Genomic DNA, 25,322 nt, shown 5'->3' with positions numbered 1-25,322 from the left:
CAATATGTCGTTGGCCTTCTTGGCAAGGAGGGCACACTGCTGACTCATATCCAGCTTCTCCTCTGCTGTAATCCCCAGGTCCCTCTCTCTTCTTCTCCACCCAATCAGAGATTCCCACACCAAACACTCCTTCCACTACTATCAAGCACAAGCCCTCCCCCTTTTTCCATTCCTCATGCTACCTGCAGCCAAACACACCCAGTGGTGGTTGAAAGGCAAGGAGTGGCTGAGGTGATGCTATACTTGGTAAGGTGAGTGTGACTGGAGGAGAAAGACAGGGAACCTGGCACTTATAGGGGAAGGACTAGACTGAGCTATGTATGGCAGATTGGGCACAGCAGATAATTGGTTTTAAAGTTACTGGGTGTCATCCGCCTATGATGCATTTTATAGACTCTGGCATACCTTGTTGCACTGAGTTACACTCCATTCAAATTTGTAAGGTTCTCTTCATAGCCATAAAGGCTAGAAACATAACTTGTCTTCAAAATGACAGCTGAGTTTCTGGAGCGCAGAGCTGATTCTGGAATACACAGGGTCTTGTCTGTAATTGCATAATGTGTTGCCACCTTCCTGCTCTGTCTCTTAAATAAACTGAGGCACAAATAGGGGCAAAAGAAATTGGCTGCAAGGATTTTTAATTCACAGTGATGCTCAATGTCCCAGTACAAGGGATGGCTGAATCTCATGGAGTTCAAGGTTTTGTGAATATGGTAATCTATTTGGATTCTCAAAACAAGTGTGATTTCACAAACCATTCTCATTCTAATTGAAATCCATGTGTTTTTTTCCAAGTGTGATTACATTCAAACAAACATGTTTTTCTAACTAAAGGGACCCTTGTACTACATATCAGGGGAAAAAAAGGCCAGTCATGGGTGCTGGAATTAGGGATGCTGGGGGTGCTGCTGCAGCACCCCCTGGCTTGAAGTGGTTTCCATCACATACAGGGTTTACAATTTGGTTCAGTGGCTCTCAGCACCCCCACTGTACAAATTGTTCCAGCACCCTGGGGCCATTTAATGCCTCCTGCCTACAAGCTAGGCTGAATGTGTGGGCGATCTGTGTATGGTGTACTGCATAGACTGTGTTTATTTTTAATTAGGAGTGTGCTTTCTCCCCCTCTGCTCCTTTTTTCAGTCCCTGTTTTTCAATCTGTCCTCTGTGTTCCATTTCCCCCCTGTTTTTCCACTGGATTTCCCCCCCCCCCTCTCTGCCCCATCAATGCTTCTTTTTTACAGTCTTTTCAAAGCAGACTATGTACCCAAAATATTGAAACTGAACTTTTTGGCCCCTCAGTGCTGAAGTATGTTCAAAATTAAGCATAATGAGTCCTCCCATCCCTACCAGATCCTGATGTTTTGAGGCACCTCGTGATATTTCCTAGTTTAGTTTTTTTTTTTTCCTGCCAAGGGGTAGGTGGGGGTTGATTGGTTGTTCATCTCACAATTGGTTGTAACAAAACTTCCTTCCTTCCATTGCTCCAGGAAAGAAACCAAAGACTGAGAAGGATGACAAATCCAAACAAATAAAGGTAAGAGTTAGCTGTTTCACAATGAGTGACACTCTAGCTTGTGTCAGTTATTCTGTTATAACTTTTCTTATACCCACTCTAAAATAATATCCGAGCTACTTGTAGTCCATTCTGCCATCTTTCTTTGCCTGTGATTTCTCGCCTAACGTCTTTAGAATGGCACACATTGCATTTCTTTAACATGAAGCTTGTTGCAACTGTGGCTGATGTGATCAGAGTCGCATTAGCTTTTGTGTTGCAGCTGGATATTGGAAAACAGTCAGCTTGTGGATATATTTAGCAAGTGTACATTTGTGTTGATAGAAATAAAATAACTATGTAGGGAATGGTCCTAGGCAACAACAATACCCTATGTAATTAATTCGTGTTGCTGTTGTGTTGGAAATGAGTTTGTATTTAGGTAAGAACGGTAGCTCTAATAGGGTTGCAGTCTGTGTTCATGACTCCTTTGCACATCCTGGAACTGAGCGCAGAGCTCCTGCCAAAACGTACTATGGGCCTGAACTTGCCAATCCTCACTAGCAAGTGTTGTGCTTCCTAGCTGGAGTAGTTCCATTGAAGTCATTAGAGAGACTCTGACGCATGCTCCAGAGTAAATGTTAGCAGGACTGGGCTGTAAGCCAGAAATAAATCCGAAATCTTGTTCAGAAAAAACAACTGAAAACAAAGTTTACCGTCTCAAATCATTAGCAGAACATGGGGCAAATCGTGCAACTTTTTCTCTGGCAAAGCTGTCATTGAAATCTGTGGCCACAATAACAGCTCCTTTGTAGTGTATGAGTTGTAGCAGTGTGCAGCAATGAGCCGCCCCTGACTTCCCTGCCACTCCCTATTAAAGAGAGACCAAATTCAGTCCTGACATTAGCAGGTTCAGCTGTCCCTGGGGTCAGTGGTAATTTCGTCTGCTTACACCAGAGGAGAATTTAGCGCCAGCTGTTGTGAAGTCAGTGGGAATTCTGCTTGAGTATGTACTGAAGGGTCTGGCCTTATATTTCTCCTAATTAAATTGAAATTTTTGAGAAGAAACTGTAGTTCTTATATATGTGTGAGCTATTCCACTTAGCAGGCTCTGCATGCCATGGCCCCCCTTAAGGACATGGAAAGGATTTTATGCATTGTGAACTCAAAGACCCTTTTTGAAATGCACCCTTGTTAAAACTGAGTTCAGGGAAAAATTCTCCTGATGCATCACAGAATCAAATTCTCCACAGTTGGACTATGGCTTTCAATGGAAGGAGGTGGCAAACAAAACCTGTGCTGGCATTTGTCTCATTTAATACATAAGTATACTTAATATTTCAAGATTTTACTTTATTGTATTTTTATTGAGTTTAAGATTGTTTTAAGACAGCACTATTTAACCCTGGTATCCAGATTACATAGCCACCAGTATTCATTTTAATGTAAGTGCCAATCATAATTAGCAGCCAGAGGGATGCAAATTGCCAGCAGAGAAACAATTCTCTACCCATACCTACTCAGATGGGTCCAGTCCTCTGAGCACTCATTACCAGAGTACTTCAAGTGAAGTCAGTGGGATTATTACTCATGGCATTATGCCTGGTAATAAGTGTTCGTAAGAGTAGGCCCCAAGTGTTGGGAGCAGCATCTTCCGGATATTATATCCTGTAACACTGGAACATGTAAGCTGTTTGTCCGTGCTTCCAGCCCACTCTCCCATACACCAATGAGCTTAGAACTCACCAGCCCCTATGAGCTGGAGCCAGGATGCTATCCCAGAGTATTCTGGTTTATTTCAATAATTGTGCATGTGCCGATTTTAGATTGTTTATGTTTTAAAATGATTGCAGTCTCTGTACTCAACAACTATTAGAATGTCATCAATTATTGCAGAAGTAATAGTGATTCTTAATTCAGACACTGCCACATAGGTAAAGGATGAACTAATTTACAAATATGTTGTTTGAAAATTGAAACACACTTACAATTTTCAAGTCTACAAAGGTGTTTTGTTGATGATTTGGATTCTTTATTTATTTTTATTTTATTTTAAACGAAAGCTTTGCACTTCACCTTTAAAACAGTGTTTCATTCTCATGAAGATTACTGGGAAACTTTTCCATGACATGATGCCTGTTAAAGTGCCTGAAATAATCCCGTGGTCTATACTTTACAGACGGAGAAGACTAAGGACTGGAAGCTGAGTGCTCAAAAGGAGTTAGGTGTTGTGACACAGTGCATAACTTTTAGATGCTCAGAAAATCACAGGGACAATGCTGCAATTTGCAAAGCCTGAGTTAGACATCTAGATTCCCTATACAATGAATAGGAAGAGATAGCACCTTAGAATGATATTCTCAAAAGCCAGTATGTAAGGCAGGGAGACACCTAAGCTAGACAATGGGAGAAGCAGACAAGAGAACTGAATACTAAGCGCTGCCCCCTTACAGAGATAGGTGCACAAAGATGCAAGGAGGTGCTGATCTCTGTTGCTGTTGCTCACCTTATAACTTTTGGCCCTATGGTAAAGCGCTCACCTGGAATGTGGGAAACCCAGGTTCATTTCCTCCCTCAGGCAGAGAGGGAGAGAGGAATTGAACAGGGGTCTCCTACCTCTCAGAAGAATATTCTGATGTGGGGGCTCCCTCAGTCTCTCCTGCTGAATCTGTCCCACTGTGGAAAACAGTGAAAGAGAAATTGGAGCAGGGGTGCTGGACCCAGGGTCTCCCATGTCCCAGGTGAGTGCCCTAACCACTGGACTGTAGAGCCATTCTCTCTCTTCTCCCCCCCCCCCCCCATGACTGTGGATAAATATTTAAATAGTCATTGGGCCAGCAAGATTGGGCTCCCAGCTCCAATCACAGTTTCATTATTTTTCCACACTGAAACAGCTTCATCAGGAGAGACTCAGCGAGCCCCCCATCAGAACATCCCATAGTGTGGTGGCTAGAGCACTCTCCTGAGAGGTAAGAGACCCCTGTTCAAATCCTCCCTCTTCCTCTCTGTGTGAGCGGGAAATTGAACCTGGGTCTCCTGCATCCCAGGTAACTGCTCTAACCATGGGGCTCTTCCTCCAAGTGGGCTTTGGTTGGGACCTGATCTGGAAGGCAGCCTCTGAGTATGCTTACCGGTCAGCTCCCACATGCAACTTAAGCATCCCAACACCTCTGTATCTCCTGGTTTGACAGTCGCTCTGGGGCTCAAGTGGGAAGTAGGCATCCAGACACCTAAGGTGAACCAGCAGTGCGAATGCCCAAAGGCAGAGACATTGGTCCTGAGGGAATTTTTACCCTGAAAATGTAGGCATTGAGTGTGTTTAGGTATCTACAGGGGTTAGGCAGGAGTCTTGTGCCTCACAGTGGAGCCAAAATTGGGACATAGATGCCTAATTCCTTTTGAGCAGCCGGCCCTAGATCCCCAGCTCTGACACCTTCTGTCTCTGCAGTTCTACGGTGCCAACGGCTGAAACAGCCCATCGTGTAACTTAGAGCAACCTAATTCAGTCTGCTTCAAGTTACACTGTCTGCTGCATTCCCATAGGGATTGCTCCACTGACTAAGTACCAGCTGGGACACAGTGTGCTCCCTTCCTGCCCCCAGCATGCCCCTCCTATCCCTGCCCCTGACAAACTCCTGCTGAAAATCTGCAGCTGCTTCCTTAAAGTGACTTTAAGATCCTTTTTGTACCAATGAGGTGCTGGTGCAGTGCAAAGTGGACTTAGTCAGGGCCAAGAATCTGGCCCTAACTTCAGTGTTATCTATTGCTGATTATTAGTATTAATATTGATAGTACACTGGTGCCCAATATTGGTAGCCCCCTTATGCTAGGCATTGTACAAACATGCAAATGTTTGTTTTGTGGCTGCAATGTTAGGGTCCCATTGGAAAACTACTGCCTAACTTTTACAAACACATGATAGGCAGAAAAGCATCTGCGATGGCAGAAAAGTACCACTTTTATAGTAACCACTTGCACAGTTTGTTCTGAAGATTTTGTCTTGGATCAGTTTTTGCTGAGTGGAGGCAGAATTTAAGGCAGAGAGAGAGAGGAATTGTCACAGTTCAGGGCAACTCCACCTGTATTTCCCCTCCATGGTCCACCAAGGGCACCCATTCTAGGCTTCTGGCTCCCAGCTATCACCTATCTTGGGTGGAGACTTGTGTCTCTCTCCCTCCTGACTGAGGGTTTTCTAGGCTGCACATTTCCCTGCCTACACTGTGATATCCCAAGCAAGCTAGACTGCCTAAACAGGCCAGTGTCTGTGTTTTGCTCTGTCTCCAGAGGTTATGACCAGGTAATTGCCCACAGTTTTAAGTTACCACACAGTCCTTTCTAAGCAGGCTACATTTATTCTTAAGGTGGAAGTATTACAGAAAAAAACATATTAAAACAATAAAAGAGCCTATACACATGCTAATAAGTTTACCAGAGATCACCCCTTTCTCTTCAGCAGGGCTTTGGTAGGAGTCAGTCCTACAAACCCCACCAAGGATTTTTTTCTGTGGTTACAAGTTCATATCTGCTTTAGCTCAGAACAAGCACACTGACACTGGGCAAATTAGCCTGTTTCTTTATATATAGTGTGGCCTTTGATCATCAGATTCTGAGAACAGGAGACCATGATCCCTTCCTGAGTGCGTAGCTTTAGAAAGCTGGGTTTTTGCATAAGTAGGGGGAAGGAATTTGCATTCACCTCCCTCTAGCTATTTCCCAGGAACTCCACTTTACATGTATTGTCCCAAAAGATCATTTTTGTCTGCCATATTGTTCAATATAGTAGTCTGATCATCCAAGCCCACAATAATACAGAACCTTTGCATTTAATACAGTGGACTCCAAAGATAATTAATTCAATAAGGGTTTTCAAGGATATTTCAGGAAATTGCCATATCTGTCACATCAATTTTAAAAAGCTCTTTAATGTATTTGAACAAACAATGGGACAAATTAATCCCCATTATAGCACCATTTACTTCCCGATTTACAGTAGGGATGGATTTGTCTCTATCTTTTAGACTCTTCCTATTTAGCATTTTTCAATTTATGGTACTTTATTCAGCTTCCACTGCTAATAAGAGAAAATTTGTTTTTCACTTTAATTTCCACAATCAATTCTGATTTTTAAAAAATCACAAAAAATTGGTGCATGTCCCCAGATAATTTGGGACCATTCTGATCTTTAGCTCTTGCTGTAAATTCATCCTGCTTGTGTCCATCTGACTCGGTTTTCAGACAGTAGGCCCTGTCCTGCCCACAGTGAAAACGAGAATTTTCCCATTGATTTCAGTAGGAGCAGCCACAGCCCTGCTGTAGTAAGAATAAATGGTGGTTTTATAACTTGTTTCATAGCTTATCAGGTATAGCGTATGGGAACTGTAACAGGGAAACACCCCACTGGAAACCTTCCCAAGACCAATAGATTATAACCTACCAGTGCATGTTCTCACATGCACACATAGTAAGTTATCCATTTAGAGAGATTTATACAGTTTACAACAAGGTAGCCAAGCTTTGAGACGGTCTGAGTACAAGTAGTACATGTTATATACATTATATAAGTAAAAACATTTGCCTCATAATGACATATATCCCCAGGTAACAGCCCCATATGCTTCATCTTCTCCACAGTTCCTGTGTGTGTGTGTGCGTGTGCATAGACCAAAGGCCTGATTCTCTTCTCACACTCATTTAAATTAGGAGTAACTTCACTGAGTTCAGTGGAGTCTTTCTGGTATTAAACCAGTGCATGTCAGAAGAGAGTCATGGCCGAAGTAACCTGGAACTTTTTGTAGTCCTAATTTTTCTTTGCTGTCCATGGATCCTTTATGAAGGACCAGTGAAAGTTATCAGAATTCATCCTTTCCAGTAGTGGACTGAAGACACTGATGCTTTGATTTATGGGACTCACACAACTGACATCACATATAAAGGGCCTGATTCTCATTTATGCTAAGGGCATTTTATACAGCTCTGGCAGAGTAAAGGGCCCTTCAGATGGGACTGAATTATATTGTCACTCACTTTAAGGCCCCATTGTAAAGTCAGAAAGGTGTAAACAAGAATCAGGACCAAAAATGGTAACTACTTGGTTGGTAGCACTGCAGCTATGACTGCCAAAAACTATCCAGTTAGAGCAAGCTCATTAGAAAAGGGACATCACACTGTCCCTACAGTCTCTCTGACACCATGTCACAGAGTTTATTGGATTTACAGAGTGAAGGGCTGGGAACAGAAAACTTGAAGCCCAGTTCACCTTTGCCCTACACCTTGCGTGTTCTTTTATACCCATGCAAAGTAAGTATAAAACACTACCAGATCTGAATGGTATCATGTTACACCTACTTTGCACGCAGTTTGCTCAGATGTAAATGATCACACAAGTTTCAGGGCAAAATTGAATCAGGCCCTTACTATTAATCCTGGCATTGTCAGTCCCAAATCAAATTATATCTTGTATGATTTATAGGCCTTGTCAGGCATCCAGCAGGGAGGAGGGCTGATCTTGCAGTTAATCCCTTGTTTTAAAAAAATGATGATGGTCTGTTAAAGAACTCCCAAGTTTTTGTAATAACTTCTACAGTATATTCAAAAGAGAGTTACATAGATTCCCCAGCTGACACGCAGCAAATGCATAGAGGTATATTGTGTATAGAACAGGGGTTGTTGTTTTCCCAACAGAATTGCCCTATGGCAACAGCTATGATGAGATCTAGAAGGTTTGATTTAGTATAAATGCTTTGTTTTGTTTTGGACTCTTGTGATAGAGAAAAATTAAGGATAGAATTTAGTAATTACTGTACAGACACCTCAGGCGTTCTTTCAGAAAGAATTCAGTGCTGCAGTATGTTTGGAAAGCACTGAGGATGAATATTTAATAAAATGCTGTTTTAAGGCAGTGTGTCAGCCTCATTACCCCCAATGTTAATCTTTTATAACAAATAGTGTATTAATTGATTTGTTCTTTGGAGGCTCGCTGTCAATGTAAAGAGTGACTTTTAACTTCAATTTAAATGGAGAAGGCATGGAAATGTAGTTATCTCTGGCCTCCTTTTGGAGAACATAAGTATTGATCTTCATCCTGCTTCTACCTGGGAGCAGTGGGTATGTGTCTGGCAGAAACTGATTTGCTATGTTGTGATCTTGGCACAAAGAGATGAATAGGGAATAAAGTCAAGGTTCCTAAAATAATCCAAAACTAAATCTGACACAACTCCACTGTTTTCATTCTAGCAAGAACCAGTTGAGTCATCTTTTGCAGTGACTAATGGAATAACTGAGGTCTCTTCTGACTACTTCCTACCCTCCACTATAAAAAGTGAAGTTGACAGTACTGTGAATATTGTAGGTAAGTGCTTCCAGTGCGTACTTCTCACAAGTAGTAAACCAGTATGCATGTGTCTTTAGACTTTAAACTCCAGTTCATGACATAGATGGTATCAGAATAGCACATATGACTGCATGAAGCTGACTCTAGCAACAGTATTTTACATTTTGGAGTATGCCAAAGTTATAAAACATGCTTCACAGGACCAGGTTTGTGATCTAAAGGTTTGCCACAAACCCAGAATGTGAGTTCAGGTCTCTAGCTCAATCCCTTGCTCCAAGGCTAGCAGGGGTTGGGAGCAACAAGCTCATCTTCTGAGGGGGAAAAAGGTATTTCTCATCACTTTGGTGACCCTTCCTGACATTAACCAACTCCAGAGAGAACCACATACAGCGTTCCACAGCCAAGTTGATATTTTATCCAGTGCACGGTGAGTAGTAACATTGGGGCATAGAAGTTGAAAGAGTTCTCATGATTCCAAGATGGCTTGAATGGCTTTTGACGGGTTGCCATTTTGGTGGTAATTTAAAAATATATATTAAAGGGTTAAATGTGATGTGACCCAGATTATTTTAATCAGCACTTCAGTAACGGAATGTACTGTTAACATCAAAATGTCAACAGCGAAGATGAATGAAAACTGCATTTAAAACTGGTGTGTTAGGAGTTAGCTGACAGAGTAAAATGTGAATAATTGGTTCTTAGCAATGTAAGTTGGGTTATGTTTTGACAGCTCTTTGGCTGTAGTTATTGTTAGAGTGAAATGAAATCCAATCACCACTTGGCCTAGAATGTCTTTTTTTCTGTACAAAGTGAAGTGTTTGAAAATACATTAATGTTCTCTTTGCAAAGATGATAGGTTTTAGTTGCAATGACTTGTTTTTTGTCACGTTTATTTTGCTGGCTAAGTTGTAGGCTTTTTCACTGAGAGACTTTTCTGGATGGAAAATTTATGGGTGCTTCTGCTCTCCAGGGAGCAGTACATTTAATTGCACTGTGTTTTTGTGAGCATGTTTAGATTTCTACTCCTTCTATTACAGAGGGTCTTAAAATTAGCCTTGGAGGAATTCCAGCACTGTAGTGAAACATTTTTCCCAAGTAAATCAGACCCAAGTGCAAAATTGAAATCTAAAATACCCAAAGGTTGATGTGGAGCCAGTGGGAAGAAACTTTATACATTTTTGCTTTATTTAGAAAACTATAAGTCAAACAATGGACAATTTAAACCCTTTTGGGGGCATATTGAGCCTGATTCCAATTAAGTCAAAAGAAAGACTGACTTCAATGGACTATGGATTTGGACTAGGTTTATAGAGCTCAATTCTGGGAGGTACTGAGTGCTTTCAACTTCCATTTAACTTCACTGGAAGTTAAATGCACACTGCATTGATAAGAGGTTCTCAGTAGTTCATAGGAAAAGGCTAGTAGATGACACTAATATTTATCAGTCTGGTCTATGTGCCATAATAAAAATAAGGAAAGTTCTTCTTCGAGTGCTTGCTCATATCAATTCCAATTAGGTGTACGTGTGCGTGTGCCTAATTGGAATGGATATGAGCAACACATCTCGAAGAACAACAGTTACAAAGGTGAATTACCATTTTTTACTCCGGCAAACAGAAGCGAATCCAAATGTTGTAGGGCTTTATTTTTGCCATTGTTGCCAGGTATACATCATTCATAGCAGGAATACCTAGGGCCAAATCCGGCTCCCTTCGCTCATGTGAGTAATCTTTATTTCACGAATAAAGCATTTGGGATTTGGTCTATAATTGAGAGCATCCTGTTTGTGTGAGTGTGCTTTCTAGTTTAATTATCTAGGCTGTGTAGTTCAGATAGGCAGCAGACAGGGAAATCCTTATTTACTACTCCAAGGAGTTTTTCAACACAAACAGCAAAAAAAAAAAAAAAAGGAGAGAGAGAGAGAGAATAGATTCATCCTGTGTGTGCTGGGGAGGGGAAGGGAAAGAGGGCGATGGTGCAGCTGAGGCTAAGCCCATGGCATTTTGTCCAAGCTACCAGTATTTTTGCTGATGAGCGCTGAATTTATCTCTCGGGGTTGGGTAAGAATTCTCCAGGTACTGAAGAGAAAGATAAGGCCATCAAGGCAGAGTGTTCTTAATAAGACAGCATTGCACAATACAGCGCTTTCACACTGATAATGAACATGGGATGCTTTTTCCCCCTCTCTGCTCTTATTGAGAGCTTGCTGCAGAACCAGGAGGAATGTTGTTTACAGTGGAAATAAGTATCTGGAGCAAAGTGGTAGGAATTCTAAACCAGGCTCCTTTTAAAGAGCCTAGTCAATGTCTGTTTAAAGTTATGTTTGCTGGGATTGCTTCATAAAATACTGGTTTGGGGAGGTTTCCAGTTTAGCTACTTGTCATTTTACAAATTTATATGCAACAAAATTATATGCAATTATTTTAACTGGGGAAACAATGCTTCTTTCCTTTTTCTTGTTTAACACTTTTGTTAATAAGAATAGCATCTGCAGTTATGTCACCTCTGAGAAGAATTACTAAATCTGTCATACATCAGTGTATAATCTTGGCGCCAGTTTGGGGCTAGAAAAAATGTCTCCCCTGCATCCCTCCTGTTACAATATTGTGTAATTTTCTACATGTGTTATGGTTACTTTTTAGCTTGTTTTGAAGCATCCGATATTGGCCATTGTCAGAGACAAAATTCAGACTACATGAACTATTGATCAGATCCAGTATGGCAATTCCTATTCCTTAAAATAGGCAAAGCAATCCATCATTTTATATCCTTCAGTCTAACAGTATATCACTCTGAACCAAATCCCGCAGCGCACATTCCCACAAAACTCCCATTGAAATCCAGGAGACTTTTGCCTGAGTAAGGAGTTTTGACCCGCTATGTTCAAATGAAAGTAGAACATAATTTTCTCTTTTGACTTTGATTATTGTGAATTCTGAGGAACACTCATGAGACTAGGTCTAACCCTGAGCTTTTTATCACCTGCTGGTTATTTTAGATTTATATTTGTGTACAACTTCTGCTTAGCAAATGTATTTCACATCAGTGCTGGAATCCCTGTTAATTTTAAAAACCTTTCCTAGTGTAGCGGGGAGCAGACCACATACTGTGGATATGCTCTCTATAATATAATGCCCCCTCCATTTACTAGACAGAGAATGCATTTTATTAATGTAATTGTTTTATGATTATATTGTTGAGATAAAGAAGTTGAACAAGGAGGAAGTATTTGTCTGTCTGTCTGGGTTGAACACATGACTGGAAGTTCAGGGTTTTCTTCCTGGCTTTTACCTTTGTTTCACTGTCAGTTAACCTCTGGGTGCCTTAGTTTACTCATCTGTAAAACAGGTGTAAAAATATTAAGTTGTCTCACAGCTGTGTTGTGTGGCTTACCTAATGTCTGTAAAGTGTTTTGGGATCCTTGGATGAAGAACTTGCAGAATATTACAGGCTGCCTCAACTTTGTAGAGAAAAAAAATGGAGCTTTTTCTAACCAAAGTGTGGAGTAGCATTTACCTGCCGAAGTGGGAAACTCCTTTGTTAATATTTAACCAAATTGCAGTGCAGAGATCATGAAATACATTTCAGTCACAGACCCTGGTGCTTAGAGGCTAACAGCTCAACATTGCTTTTTACATATGGTAGCTGGTATTGCAGGGGATGGCAAGAAGTCCCTGCTTCATGCCTGTCTCTAGGAGAAACTCGGCCAGATTCATTCCCTGTTTAAAACCACTGAAGTCAGTAGAATTACCCAGGGATTAATTTGGGCCACTGTCTGTAAATGAGTTTTGAACCACTGTGCCTTACAGTACCTGATGTGTATCAGGGCATCCAAAGTCCACAAAGCATTGGCAACTTGCCAGGCGCTGCATCTGACGTACATTAAGAGGGATGTATTGCAGTTACCCATCATCATTAATACAGAAGTGTAGCCTACAGTAATCACTGATTCTAGCAAGTAATGTTCTGATAAAGATGGAGCCCTGTATACTCTGGTAAGGCCTCATTTCTGTTTTAAAGATTAGCATAGATACAGGCTGCATTGTGGAACTGTGGGCTACCTCTGGCTGGGAGCCATACTTACTGATCTGCTTAAGCATTTCCAGTGGTGGCAACTGGAAAGGAAGGCGGCAGCTTTGAAGGTGTTAGAGACTGAAAACGTCAACCAAAATTTCCTTAGAAGGCTTGCTAGAAACAGTCAGGCATGGAGTGAGAAGACCACAATTTAGCTATTAACGCAGGGGTGGGCAAACTTTTTGGCCCGAGGGCCACATCTGGGAATAGAAATTGTATGGTGGGCCATGAATGCTCCAAAATTGGGGTTGGGGTGCAGGAGGGGGTGAGGGCTCTGCCTGGGGGTGCGGGCTCTGCGGTGGGGCCAGAAATGAGGAGTTCACGGTGCGGGAGGGGGCTCCGGGCTGGGGTGGGGGAGTAGGGTGCGGAAAGGGGTGCAGGCTCTGACTAGGGGTGCGGGCTCTGGGGTGGGGCTGGGGATGAGGGGTTTGGGGTGCAGGAGGGTGCTCTGGGCTGGGATCTAGGCGTTTGGCGGGTGGGAGGGGGATCAGGGCAGGGGGTTGGGGCATGGGGAGAGGCTCAGGGAGTGCAGGCTCCAAGCAGCGCTTACCTCAAGCGGCTCCCAGAAGCAGTGGCATGTCCCTTCTCCATCTCCTATGCGGAGGTGCAGCCTGGCCACTCTGCACGCTGCCCCGTCTGTAGACACCGCCCCTGCAGCTCCCATTGGAGCGCCGGAGGGGGCCATTGGAGCATGTAGGAGCCGGGGGGGGGAGGGGCGGGGTGCAGGACCATGCCGCAGCAGCTGGGAGCTGTGTGGTGTGGCCCCTGACCCTGTGCCCTGGCTGGAGTGCCAGAGCGCGGCTATGCTGCGGCTTATGGGAGTCACGTGGAGTGGTCCTCAACCCTGCTCCCTGGTTGGAACGTTGGAGCGGGGCAAGCCCCAGACCCCACTCCCCAGCGGGAGCTCACGGGCCGGCTTAAAACAGCTCACGGGCCAGATCCAGCCCATGGGCCATAGTTTGCCCACCCCAGTACTAATGCAACAGTTCAATGTGTCTGACAAATCAGGGAGTCTTGCAATAACCTATCTCTTTCTTCTCCTATGGAGTTGTAGGACAACCCCATCTTGATGGCAGTACTGAGGAGCAGGTGATAGTTGCCAATCCTCCTGATGTTTGCCAAGTAGTAGAGGTGACAACAGAGTGTGATGAGCAGCCCCTCAGCATGAGTCAGCTGTACCCTCTGCAGATCTCCCCAGTCTCCTCCTATGCAGGTAAGTCATTCCTCAAAAGAACTTTCACAAGATTCAGGAGAGCTAACAGGGTAGCGCTGGAATGTTACATAGGCCTAAGCAATTAGGCAGATACCACAGTTGGGGAGGTGGTGGATGGTTTCTTTGCTTTGTACCAATGGTCCCCAACCTTTTTCGTCTGGCGGGCGCCAGACGACGAGCCACGGAGGACCGTGGCGGCGGATGAGCATCCGCCGAAATGCCGCTGACAAGCGGCAATGTCAGTAGGCGTTGCCGCCGAAATGCCGCCAACAAGCAGCAGCATCCACAGGCGTCGCCGCCGAAAATCGGCGGCATTTCGGTGGCGATGCCTCTGGATGACGTTGCTTGTCGGCGGTATTTTGGCGGATGCTCGTATGCTGGCCAGTACGCGGGCGCACTTAGATGGCGGGGACCCCTGCTTTGTACCATAGGGTACTTGACAGAGATTCTGAAACACTTATACTTCGCTGGTCATTTTTTTGGACCTGAGTTCTAATACTTCCAAGTATCTTCGCTAATTTCACACTGGGAAGCCAGAAAGCAACATCTATTTTAGGAGGGAAACATAAGTGCCAATTAAGTAAACCTTTGTAGGTGCAAAATCAGTTAGGGATGCACATCTTTTATTAGAGAGACCGTGTCAATTTAAAACAGAGGTCGGCAACCTTTCAGAAGTGGTGTGCCGAGTCCTCATTTAATCACTCTAATTTAAGGTTTCGTGTGCCAATAATACATTTTAATCTTTTTAGAAGGTCTTTTTCTATAAGTCTATAATATATACCTAAACTATTGTTGTATGTAAAGTAAATAAGGTTTTTAAAATGTTTAAGAAACTTCATTTAAAATTAAATTAAAATGCAGAGCCCCTTGGATCGGTGGCCAGGACCCGGGCAGTGTGAGTGCCACTGAAAATCAGCTCGCGTGCCGCCTTTGGCACACGTGCCATAGGTTGCCTACCCCGACTTAAAATGATGGGCCACTTCACCTTGAATGGTCCCTTAGAATAAGTGCTAACTACTGATGCTAAACTATCTGTTTGACCTTGTATTTAGCTATGACTCTGAGTTCCTTTCCCAGACCTGAGGAAGAGCTCTGTGTAAATTGAAAACTTGTCTCTCTCACCAACAGAAGTTCATCCAATAAAAGATATTACCTCACCCACCTTGTCTCCTAATGCTGCAAACAAATTTATTTCTCTATAACACCTTTGATTATAAAAGGTGAAAGAGTTAAAAATCCAGTGTTTCTGCCACTATTTATACTGGTGGTTTGGGGTTTTTTTTGGTATTTCTCTCAGCTTCAACTGAAAATCAATGAAGTTAGTTTCACTTTGTTGACATTTTAGTATTGCTTTCAGATTCTTAGTGCTGCAGTTTTGGGGCTTTAAATGCTGATGGAGAAGGTTTGTTTAAAAACAACTGTTTTCATTGGATATTTTCAATATGAAAACATTTCTACATTTTATAAAAGCTTGTTTTTACAATATGTAAACACTGGCCCAAATTTAAGTTGACAGTGTTATTTTACTATTACTGCCTCATGGCACTGATGTTGATTTTAGAGTTATCACATTTGCTCTTCATCCCACGATTTCCCTTGATTAGTCGCTATCATTGGTTTACAGATGAATCCTATTTTAAGAGGCTTGGGAAGCATAATGGCCTGTTTTCTCTTCCCCTTCTCTCCCTGCACAGCCTTGTTTTTTCATATTGTATCTCCCACTATCCACTCCAGTTTTCTTTAACATTTATCATACTGTAAAGCAAGAAAGTTGTATGTACAGTATATTTTGTCCATTTACTAATTGTCCCATGGATTGTCCCATGTAATAATTACAGGGAACAAAGAGCCAGATACTGCTAGCCTTACTCATGTGAATAGAAGCTTGTTCCACAAGTGGCTTCAATGGAACAATTCCTGGAGAAAGGTGCTATTTAACATGAGAAAGGCTAGCAGAACCTATCCCTGAATAGTCTAAACTACATTTCATTATTACTTATTTTTAATCAACCAAAATATTAAAATGTAGTTATCAGTAATCATTTAAAAATGTACAGTTTGTTGTTCAATCTGAAGGCACATTTGAAAGCTTTAGTTTCCTAGGTGCCTAAAGTAAATACTAGACTAAGGAAATCTATTAGATAAAGTATTTCATAGTCTCTTTGGGTGTGCATGGAGATACATTGCCAACATTCCACTAGTGCTCTTGCTCAGTGGGTCTAAAGTTATAGTTCGTGGAGCCTCAGAACAGATAGAGAGGGTGGAGACTTGGGAGATGGGCCACAGAACTGAGCACTATAGATACTTTGACACTGAGACCCACATCCGCAAAGGTATTTGGGTGCTTAACTCCCATTGAAATCAATGGGATTTAGGCACCGATATAACTTTAAAGATCTGGGCCTAAACTCTTTGGGGTGGGGACTGTCTCTTTGCTATATGTTTGCACAGTGTCTAGCACAAAGGAGCTGGGGCCTCTATGCACTTCAGCTGATGATAATGTCACTGTGCAAGTGTGGAATTGGGAGTTTCAGAGGGGAGGCTGTCTCTGTTGCAGAGGTCTGCAGAATGGCAAAGCTGGACAATTATTGATCTAAACATACTTGAAAGGTGGCAACAGTCTGAGACACAACATGTCCTTCATTTTTGCACTGTTGTCAACGAGCTTACAAGCCTTCGGAGGGCACGGGTAGAAACAGAAATGTTTGTCCTTTTAAACAGTCATTAATATTACATTGGTCTGGGTGTGACTCATTACTCTCTCTGTGGCTTTATCTTTCAACCATTAGGCAAATTAGTTCCAGACATATTTTTATAGAAAATATTTTTATCTTAATGTCAGGGTGAATAGCATCATGTTCTCTTGGAATCACCTCCAGCATTGGTCTGTCACATGCTGATATATGATCATCATGGCCACTGTGGTTAGTCTGTAATGGCCAGAGCTTCAGAGGGGCTTTGGGAAGAGGATGTTATAAAATGTATTACTAATGGAAGATCGGGCCTTAGAAACGTTTGTCTGTCAAATGCTTCTTGCACAACTCTCCCAGTATAACTGAACATGACAAAAATGCTTCTCTTAACCTCAGCCAAAGAATAAATAATTTGAGTACATAGAAAATATATGGAACTAGATCTTTGGATGTGCAGCATCTGCTTTGCACCACTCCGTTGTCATGAAGCAGCCCAATAGCCAGCATAGCTGACCATGGGAGGATCACGCACGTGTAGGCATATCCTCCAGTGTTCGTGTAATGGCTTTTATGCTACCCTCCCTGGCACAGCATTCGGGGCATGCATAGGGAAAATGAGGCACAGTTGTGGTGTCCCTATGCATTGCTGATTCTCCACTGTTGTACTGGCATTGTGGGTGTCTTCAGGATGCTCTAACTCCATGCTCGGGGATCAGCCTGGTTCACAGTTAGTTCAGGCTTGGCTAAGCACAAAGGTAATGTAATGCCACCTTTCTATTTCATGAGTGCATTTCGTGGCAGCAGACAAGGATCTGGTCCAGGACTTTTTTTAAGCATACAAATGATTCACAGGATAGGAGGATAGGAATCCTGTAGGTTTTATGTAAGCACTGCCACCAGTCCTGAAATTCATAGGATAATCTCACTTCACACTTTGCACTGTGCAAATCCAAATGGTACAACCATTCAAGAGACCCAGGTTTGTTTTGGACCTTGCAATAGCATGGTGTGGCAGAGTAATGCACAAAGGATGCATCAGGCACCTCCCATGTGTAATATTGCATGGTGTGAGAAGGCCACCTCATTATGCAGTGACTTACCATGATAACAATTATTTTATCATTGCTACCAAAAAGTGGTCTGAAGTACACAAAAATGTTTTCTTGCAAAAACCCATCTACCTCCTTTTTGAAGCTGTTCAAGCTAACACCTATTATTGCGCTCACTTGCTAGCCTCATTCTTTGCTGACCTCATCTTGTTGACAATAATTCAAATAGTCTTGCAGCCTCTCTTTCCTTTAGAATTTTGTGCATCCCAGTTACCTTCTGCCTTTGCCAGTGCTGAAACCATCTCTTGCTCAGACTTTGATAATATATAAACAAGAAGGACTGATTCCTTCTTGTTTGCATTACAAAATTCTTTATTACCACACATTTCTGTACATTGGAGTATCTGTTTCGTGTCTGCATGTGAATTCCTTCTATCCATGTCATTCTCAAATTGTGCCCCTCGTCTTCTACACAGATTGCTTGTAGTTTGGCGTAATTGGAAGAAACACCTTGTGGCAACTCTGTTTATCCAGGTCAGCACATGTGAAGCTGTGCAAAGTCCTAATCTTTATCAGAATAACTATTCAGCTGTTTTTATATAACTCCCACATGTGGATAGGTTATGCTGCAATAAAGTGACATTTCCAGAATGCAATGATCCCATCTATTTGCTTAGCACTGTATGTGACACAGAGGAGGGTCTATGGCCCACTCACCTCCATTCGGTTAAGTGTGTGCATTTGGGTTAGGAGACAGGAATACAGATGTGATGAGAAGTGTGGAGGTGGAGGCACTGTGTGTGTGTGTGTGTGTGTGTGTGGGGAGATAAGAGGCATGTCAGGGTACAGTGCTCAGGGGAAGTATGGGAGGGGTATATGTGTGTGAAGGTGCAGTGGTTGGTGGGATTATGGCAGGTGTGTGTGTGTGTGTGTAGGTGCAATGGTTAGGGGGCGAGGAGAGGGTGTGTGTGCACGCTTGTGTATAGAGGTGCAATGCTTGGGGGAGCTGATGGTGGGTGTGTGTATGTGGAGGTGCAGTGATCAAGAGGATGATCATAGATAGGGGCAAGGAAGGTACAGTGGTTGTGGGGATCAAAAGGGACGTGTGTGGAGATTCAGTGATGGAGGGGCTCGGGGTGGGATATTAAGGGCAAGAGAAGGATGAAATAAAAGTAAATGAGAACAAATTCTATAGTAGCAGTAACAAAACATGTTACAGAAGACTAGTCCTTGAGGCTGAAAGTTTAGATAGAAATTATCAAATGAAAGCATTTTTATCTCTCTTTGGGTGCGGTTGTGAATAGTGTTGCTTTGATAAAGCAAAGGAAAGGGCTTTGACTGCAACATTTTAGCCATGCCATAAAATGGTATTCTAGGTAGCAAACACGGTGGCGAAGGAAAAATAAAGTCTCTCCTTTTGCCCGTAAGGTTAAGCTCCTTGTGCATCTGCTTCTCTTTAACATTTCCTACACCTAGTGTAGTCTGTTTCCTTGTTTTAAGTGCACAGGTTTGTTTATCATGTTAATCTTTTTGTTTTTCTCTGTTCAGGCGCTCACAGGTTCAGCAAGCTGCTTTTTATATAGGCCTCATGTTACAAGTCTGGAGTCAATTCATGCATGACAGGGAATGAAGGCTCTTGTACTGTTTATTTAATTTATTTATTTATGTGTTTCTTTTAATCTTTTCTAGCTCTAGAAGAGGTTATAGTGACCTGTTTCTTAGCAGTGGATATTGTCTGTTTAGATGGATTTTGATACTTCAGGTAGAATGATGCCCACTTTCATTTTTACTTCCATTTTGTCCAACAGAAAGTGAAACGACAGACAGCATTCCCAGTGATGAAGAAAATGCAGAGGTAAGCACTTGGTTTTATAGTGCTCAGGAGAAATTCTTCAAGTACTAGTGACACATATTGTGGAGTTTCTTTCCCATTGTCCACATCAAAATACATTTCTACTCGGACAGTATTAATTTTGTATGGAGACGAATGTTCAGATGCTTGTAGAATGAAGTTGATGCCTGTTTTAAAAACAAAAAACAAAACAAAAAACAACTTCATGATCTCTCAAATTAGAAGTAAACTAATTTGTATAGGAAAATCAAATATGTGCTTTGGAGAGATGTCAACTGTGGAAACAAACAAACAAATTTATTTATACAGAATAAAGCAACGGAGGGGCTTTGTGCATGCATGCGTGTTATGGCTCAGTGCTTTCTGGGTAGCTTAGTATTTTATCTTGGTTATGAGCAGCCTTGTTTGGATTTTCTTGTATGTTGTCTGGGCTCACACAATAGCAGGAAATGGTGATCTTAATGATGGAGAGACTCTTGCAAATGTGGTGCACGTGAGCTTTCCTGACGAGTCTGTTCTCATGCTTTGAATGAAAAGAAATCAAAGGAAATAATATATAACCACCAAATGTTGTGTGGAGCTATTGCTTGTGACCTAACAGAACCCATGGAACAATTTTTCATTTCCAGCTTCTAATTTTGCACCTGCTGAATAGATGCATGCCATCTATTTGTGCATGTAAATCTCAGCTTTATATATGTAGATCATGTAATTGGACATAAAAATACATATGTATATTAGAGATGAGGCTAATTTGGCTTCAGGATTCCAGCTTCATATTCATGAAAGACTTCCCTGCAAGGACCTTTTCTTGCTCGGTTTAAAACAAAAAAAAAAGTTGGAATCCCTTTGGCGGGAGAATTCTGTTATGAAGTAAAAAATGAGCAGCAACATTAACTCTGCTCTCAGTGTACATACTTTAACGTTAAATAAGCTCTTCATCTCTCATCCTCCTGAAGAGGGAGGGGAGCTTGGGGGAAGAACTTACCCAGCTAATGACATTTAATACCATAAAAAGAAGTGAAAATTCTCTAAGGATGTAAAAATAGCACCTTGCAGGGTAGTGTGCTGGAGTACGGCTGAGCTGCTACTTGCTGCCAGAAGGAGGGTTGGCTTTAGTAGGGCCTGAATAAGGAAAGTGACCCTAAAACATTGCTGATCCTGTGGGCCATATTTTCCATCCTGCTGCTGCAGGCAGAGGAGAACAAAACTCAGCAGACTCCCCTAGGACAGTCTGAACAACCTGGGAATGAGAAATGCCTCTACTAGCTTCCCAGTGCGGGGCTTAGCACTAGTTCTATAGTAAGATTACCCTGCTCCCCGGTCTCATAGAATTCCCTTCCTGGGTGTGCACTGATGTTCTGCATGCATTAGGGGATGGAGCAGATGCTCTCTGTGGCATGATCGCCTAGAGGCCGCGTAGATATCAGAGTGGATAGCCCATGAAAGAATAATGCTAGCAGCTTTAACAGCTGCTGGATTCTGTTCTGTGCTGGCTAAGGAAAGATATCTATGTTTAGGCACTTGACTTCTGTGGGTGACCAAACTTCCCCTGGATTCAGGTGCTGAAACCCTTGCCCATTCCAAGGAGGGGGGAACCCCCTGATCGACCAAATGGGAGAAATTTTGCACTTTGAAGCTCAGAGTTCCTTGTCCCCGTGCCCATTTTTCCAGAATAACTGAGAATATGGCCTTTGTTTTCCATCAGCAGGGTAAGTTATGCAGAGGAACATCTAGACTTAAGAGAGTGGGATTCTGGAGGGAGAAGAAATCACAAGGTCACACATAAAAGGCTAGAAGCACAGGTTTTAATGGCCATTCCTTAGTACGTGGTCCTTTATTAGGCTACAACACTGTAATGCAATTTAGGGCATGACTGAGAGAAGAGAGCAGCCTCTGTATCAGTTATATTAGCAGGAGTAGTTATAAAATCACATTCACTGACGGTCTTTTTCTTTTCAGGGTCGGCTTCAGTGGCAAAAGAAAAACATTGAAGGCAAACAGTATCTGAGCAATCTTGGTATGAGGAACACTTCTCATATTCTTCCCAGTATGGCTACCTTTGTGACTTCCAACAAGCCTGACCTCCAGGTCACCATCAAAGAAGAAAGCTCCCCACTGCCTTACAACAGCTCCTGGCCCCCCTTCCCAGCTATCCCTCTCCCACAAGTAGTGTCTTCAGCTTCTGCCAGCAGCAGCAGGCCAGACCATGAGACACGGGCTAGTGTCATCAAGAAAACATCAGACATCACCCAGTCGAGAGTCAAGAGCTGCTAAGCCTCTGACTGTGTCTCTTTAGTTTTGGTTTGTTTTTGTATTTTATGTTTCTCTAGAAGAGGTGCAACTCTGACGCACATTAGACAAATCTAAGGGAAAGCCTTGACAATATAGAACATTGCTGTGTCCGACTCCAGTACTGGAGCTTTTTAACTCAGGACTCCAGCCATCAGTATGTATACCTGAAACCAGATGGATTTCCAAGGTTACTGCATAGGAAAAACAGAACTTTGGCCCACTTATATAAGTTCCAGTACTTCATAAGAGGACCAACAACCACAGGGGAAGTGGTATTGCTGCACTTCTTGCAGTCAAGGCTGTGATGGAACTGAAAGCCTCAGAATGGAAGAGAAAATGTGAACTAGCTGGAATTTTTTTTTTAAATAAAAAAATCTATTGTGAATATGTACATAGTGCAGTACTAGCAATGTTGCAGTCTGCTTCTGCACCTTATTAAAAAGCACTTACGAAAAGGCCTTTTATTACCTTGCTCTAATTAATGGCACATTCAAAGCCCCCTCCCATCTTTATTCTTTTCCAAGGCTATTCTTGCTAACAAGTCTTGAGAAGTAGGGGAAAGAAAAGGAAGGTAAACCTTCCTATATGGATTTCACACATTGTAAGACTGCTTTTCTCGTGTTTGTTTCTAATCTGCTATGCTTGAATGCCGCGTGGTACAATAGGAAGAAAAATATTACAGAGATATTATGCAAATTCCCAGATTTCAAGAAGAAAAAAAGTAATCTAATTCTAACCAGAGCAAGTTTTTTTATTTTTTATACAGGGGAATATTTTATTCAAAGTAAAATTCTAAAGTGAATATAATTGTTTTTTTAATCTTTTCTACAGCAAATTTATAATTTTAAGATTCAGTTCTTGGTGGGTTATCAGCAGTTATTACATCCTTGTGGCACATTTTTTTAATTTTGTAAAGGTGAAATAGCTTTTATGAGCTCATGTAGCAATCAAATTATCCTGTGGATTGATAATAAATATGATATAGAGTTAAATTTTTAATAATCCTCTTGTTTGTCATTTTTTAATCTTATCCACACAGCTTAGGCTTTTGGTATGAAAGATGAAGGTGAAGAGGGTCACCTCTCATCATGGAAAACTGGGATTAGCCTTTGCTTTAGAATCGAGAACTATCTTGTACATTGTGAATGAAATGGGAAGTACTGTGAGACAACTGCAGCACAGCACAGATAGAAAGAGGAACTCAGACTTAAAGGCAATATGGTCCAATGGTCAGGGCACCGGACTGGTAATCAGGAGACCAGGGCTCTGTTCCCAACTCTGCTACTGTCCTGTTGTGTGTCTCTGACTCTGTTTCCCTGTCTATAAAATGGGAATAGTGATATTTTTTTTAAGTCCTCTGAGTAGTAATAATAATTATTATTAGTGGACTGAACACAGGATTGGCAGCCATGTAACCGCCATGCTGACTTCTGATCCAGGTCATTAGGAAAAGGAGGTTTGGATAGTGGGGGTTCTGATCTGTAGGATTCTGCTATATCAGTAACTCAATGCCACGTCACACCCTCAGTTCTTAGCACCACTTTCAGTGCTGCTTACAAATCCATGGCACAACACAGCTGATGCTCTAATGAGTGATCTTGGTAAAGAACTTATTTTGCCTCAGTAAACCCAGATGAGGAGTTGGAGGAGGGTTATAGAAAAGATAATGCAGCTCAAGGCTTTTCTGAGATAGCTTTGTAGGACCTCCCCTTGCGTGATTTCAGCAGCACAGAAAAAGTTCTCTTTGGAGTCCAAGGAAGAGAGGGCAATGGTGCTGTAAATAGTGGGGGAGATCCAAATCCAGAAGGCTCCCTCCATGCATGGATCTAGGAAAATGGACATGGGTCTCCATTTTTACTAAGGCCCAGAGCCACAAAGCTGCTTAGGCACTTACATGTGGGGTTTAGTCACCTACATCCCAGTTGCAGCCATCACTGTGCTCCAGAAAAACCTCTGTACAGCTGCTACCTCACCCTGTAGGTGCCTAAATTTTCACTGTAAAAGTTCCTTAGATACCTACGGTTCTGCCTGTGGGCATGAGCGCTGCTGCCTTACGCTAGGCATCCAGATGCCTATCTCCCCCCCAGGGCCGGCTCTGGCTTTTTTGCCGCCCCAGAAAAAATGCCTCGGCCCGCCCCCCCGCCCCCCCCACGGGGGGGGGGCGGCGAGCCCCGGCGGGGGCTCCGCTCTCCCCCCGGCGGCCAGGGGCAGGGCGGCGAGCCCCGGCGGGGGCTCGGCTCTCCCTCCGGCGGCCAGAGCGCCGGGGGCAGGACGGCGAGAGGGCGGCGAGCCCCGGCGGCCAGAGCGCAGGGCGGCGAGCCCTAGCAGGGGCTCGCCGCTCTCCCCGCCGGGGGGAGGGCGCAGGGGGGGAGGGCGGCCAGAGCGCCGGGGGGAGGGTGGCGAGCCCGGCTGTGGCCCCGCCCTCCCCGGCGGCCCGAGCGCCGCGCCGCCCCCCTCCAGGTGCCGCCCCAAGCACCAGCTTGGTTGCCTGGTGCCTGGAGCCGGCCCTGCTCCCCCCTAAGCCACAGCACAATCCTGAAATTGGGCTGCCAGGCAGGGCAATGCCCATGCCACCTGCAGAACTTGATCCAGTAGGCATGCCCAGAGCATGGCAATGCCCAACTGCCTTTGTGGTTCTGGGCCTAAGTCAGTCACTTCTCAGGGGAAATTCCCATTGAAGTGAAGCAGCTGAGATTGTGTTTCTTTGATTTTTGGAAAAGATTAAGAATAACCAAAAAAACCACCTCACCCTGAATCAGAGGCAAGTTCCCCCTCTCACCAAACCCAAGTTTCTTTAGCAAGTGGGAAAAGGGACAATTAACCAGATTTTGTTTTTAAAAGGAAGGCATGTGATGACTCGCTTGTTAGAGTAATTCTACTTCCCTGCTGCTCTGGTTGCAAACACAGAGCACGAGGGGAGGGGGAAAATTATGGCAGTATCTTGACTTTAGCCAGCAAAACTATTTCTCAAATTAAATTACATTTCCTAATAAGCAGAACATGTATGGAAACCTAATGCACAGCGTAACCAGCTGAGGGAGAGGAGGCTAACTGTCCACAGATGGAGTAATAAACAGGGTTTTGTATGGCACCTTCAGGCCTTCATCCAGGGCAGCTAAAATCAGTGCCACCTGATTGTCACTTAGTTTTACAGCTGGGTTAAAGAAGGCAAAAGGGTTTGTTTTGAGCTGTTGAAGTGACTTACCTGTGATCATATGGTGTGCTAGATTCAGCCCTGGCATAACACAACTGATGGAACAAGTTGCACAGAGCTGAATATGTCCAGGTGTGTATTGGTCATTCAGGTCAGATTCCAGATGCTGC

General features: G+C 43.1%; 1 protein-coding gene across 5 annotated transcripts in view; it reads left to right on the top strand.

Annotated features, from left to right (window-relative positions):
* Positions 1–22,989, top strand: part of IRF2 (interferon regulatory factor 2) — a 65,953-nt gene extending 42,964 nt beyond the window's left edge. For 4 of the 5 annotated variants that reach the window (XM_065405335.1, XM_065405338.1, XM_065405337.1 and 1 more), the window contains exons 5-9: positions 1,488–1,534; positions 8,726–8,840; positions 13,945–14,109; positions 19,660–19,706; positions 21,666–22,989. In XM_065405335.1, coding sequence (XP_065261407.1) covers positions 1,488–1,534; positions 8,726–8,840; positions 13,945–14,109; positions 19,660–19,706; positions 21,666–21,980 — 689 coding nt within the window. In that variant the 3' untranslated portion in view covers positions 21,981–22,989. The remainder of the gene's footprint in view (positions 1–1,487; positions 1,535–8,725; positions 8,841–13,944; positions 14,110–19,659; positions 19,707–21,665) is intronic. The other variant, XM_065405334.1, reaches the window with a different exon arrangement.
* The last annotated feature ends 2,333 nt before the right edge of the window (positions 22,990–25,322 follow it).

This window comes from Emys orbicularis, chromosome 5, assembly GCF_028017835.1.
Source record: "Emys orbicularis isolate rEmyOrb1 chromosome 5, rEmyOrb1.hap1, whole genome shotgun sequence".
Classification (NCBI taxonomy): domain Eukaryota; kingdom Metazoa; phylum Chordata; order Testudines; family Emydidae; genus Emys; species Emys orbicularis.
The sequence above is the reverse complement of the archived record's forward strand: the minus strand, read 5'-3'. Positions and strand labels throughout refer to the sequence as shown.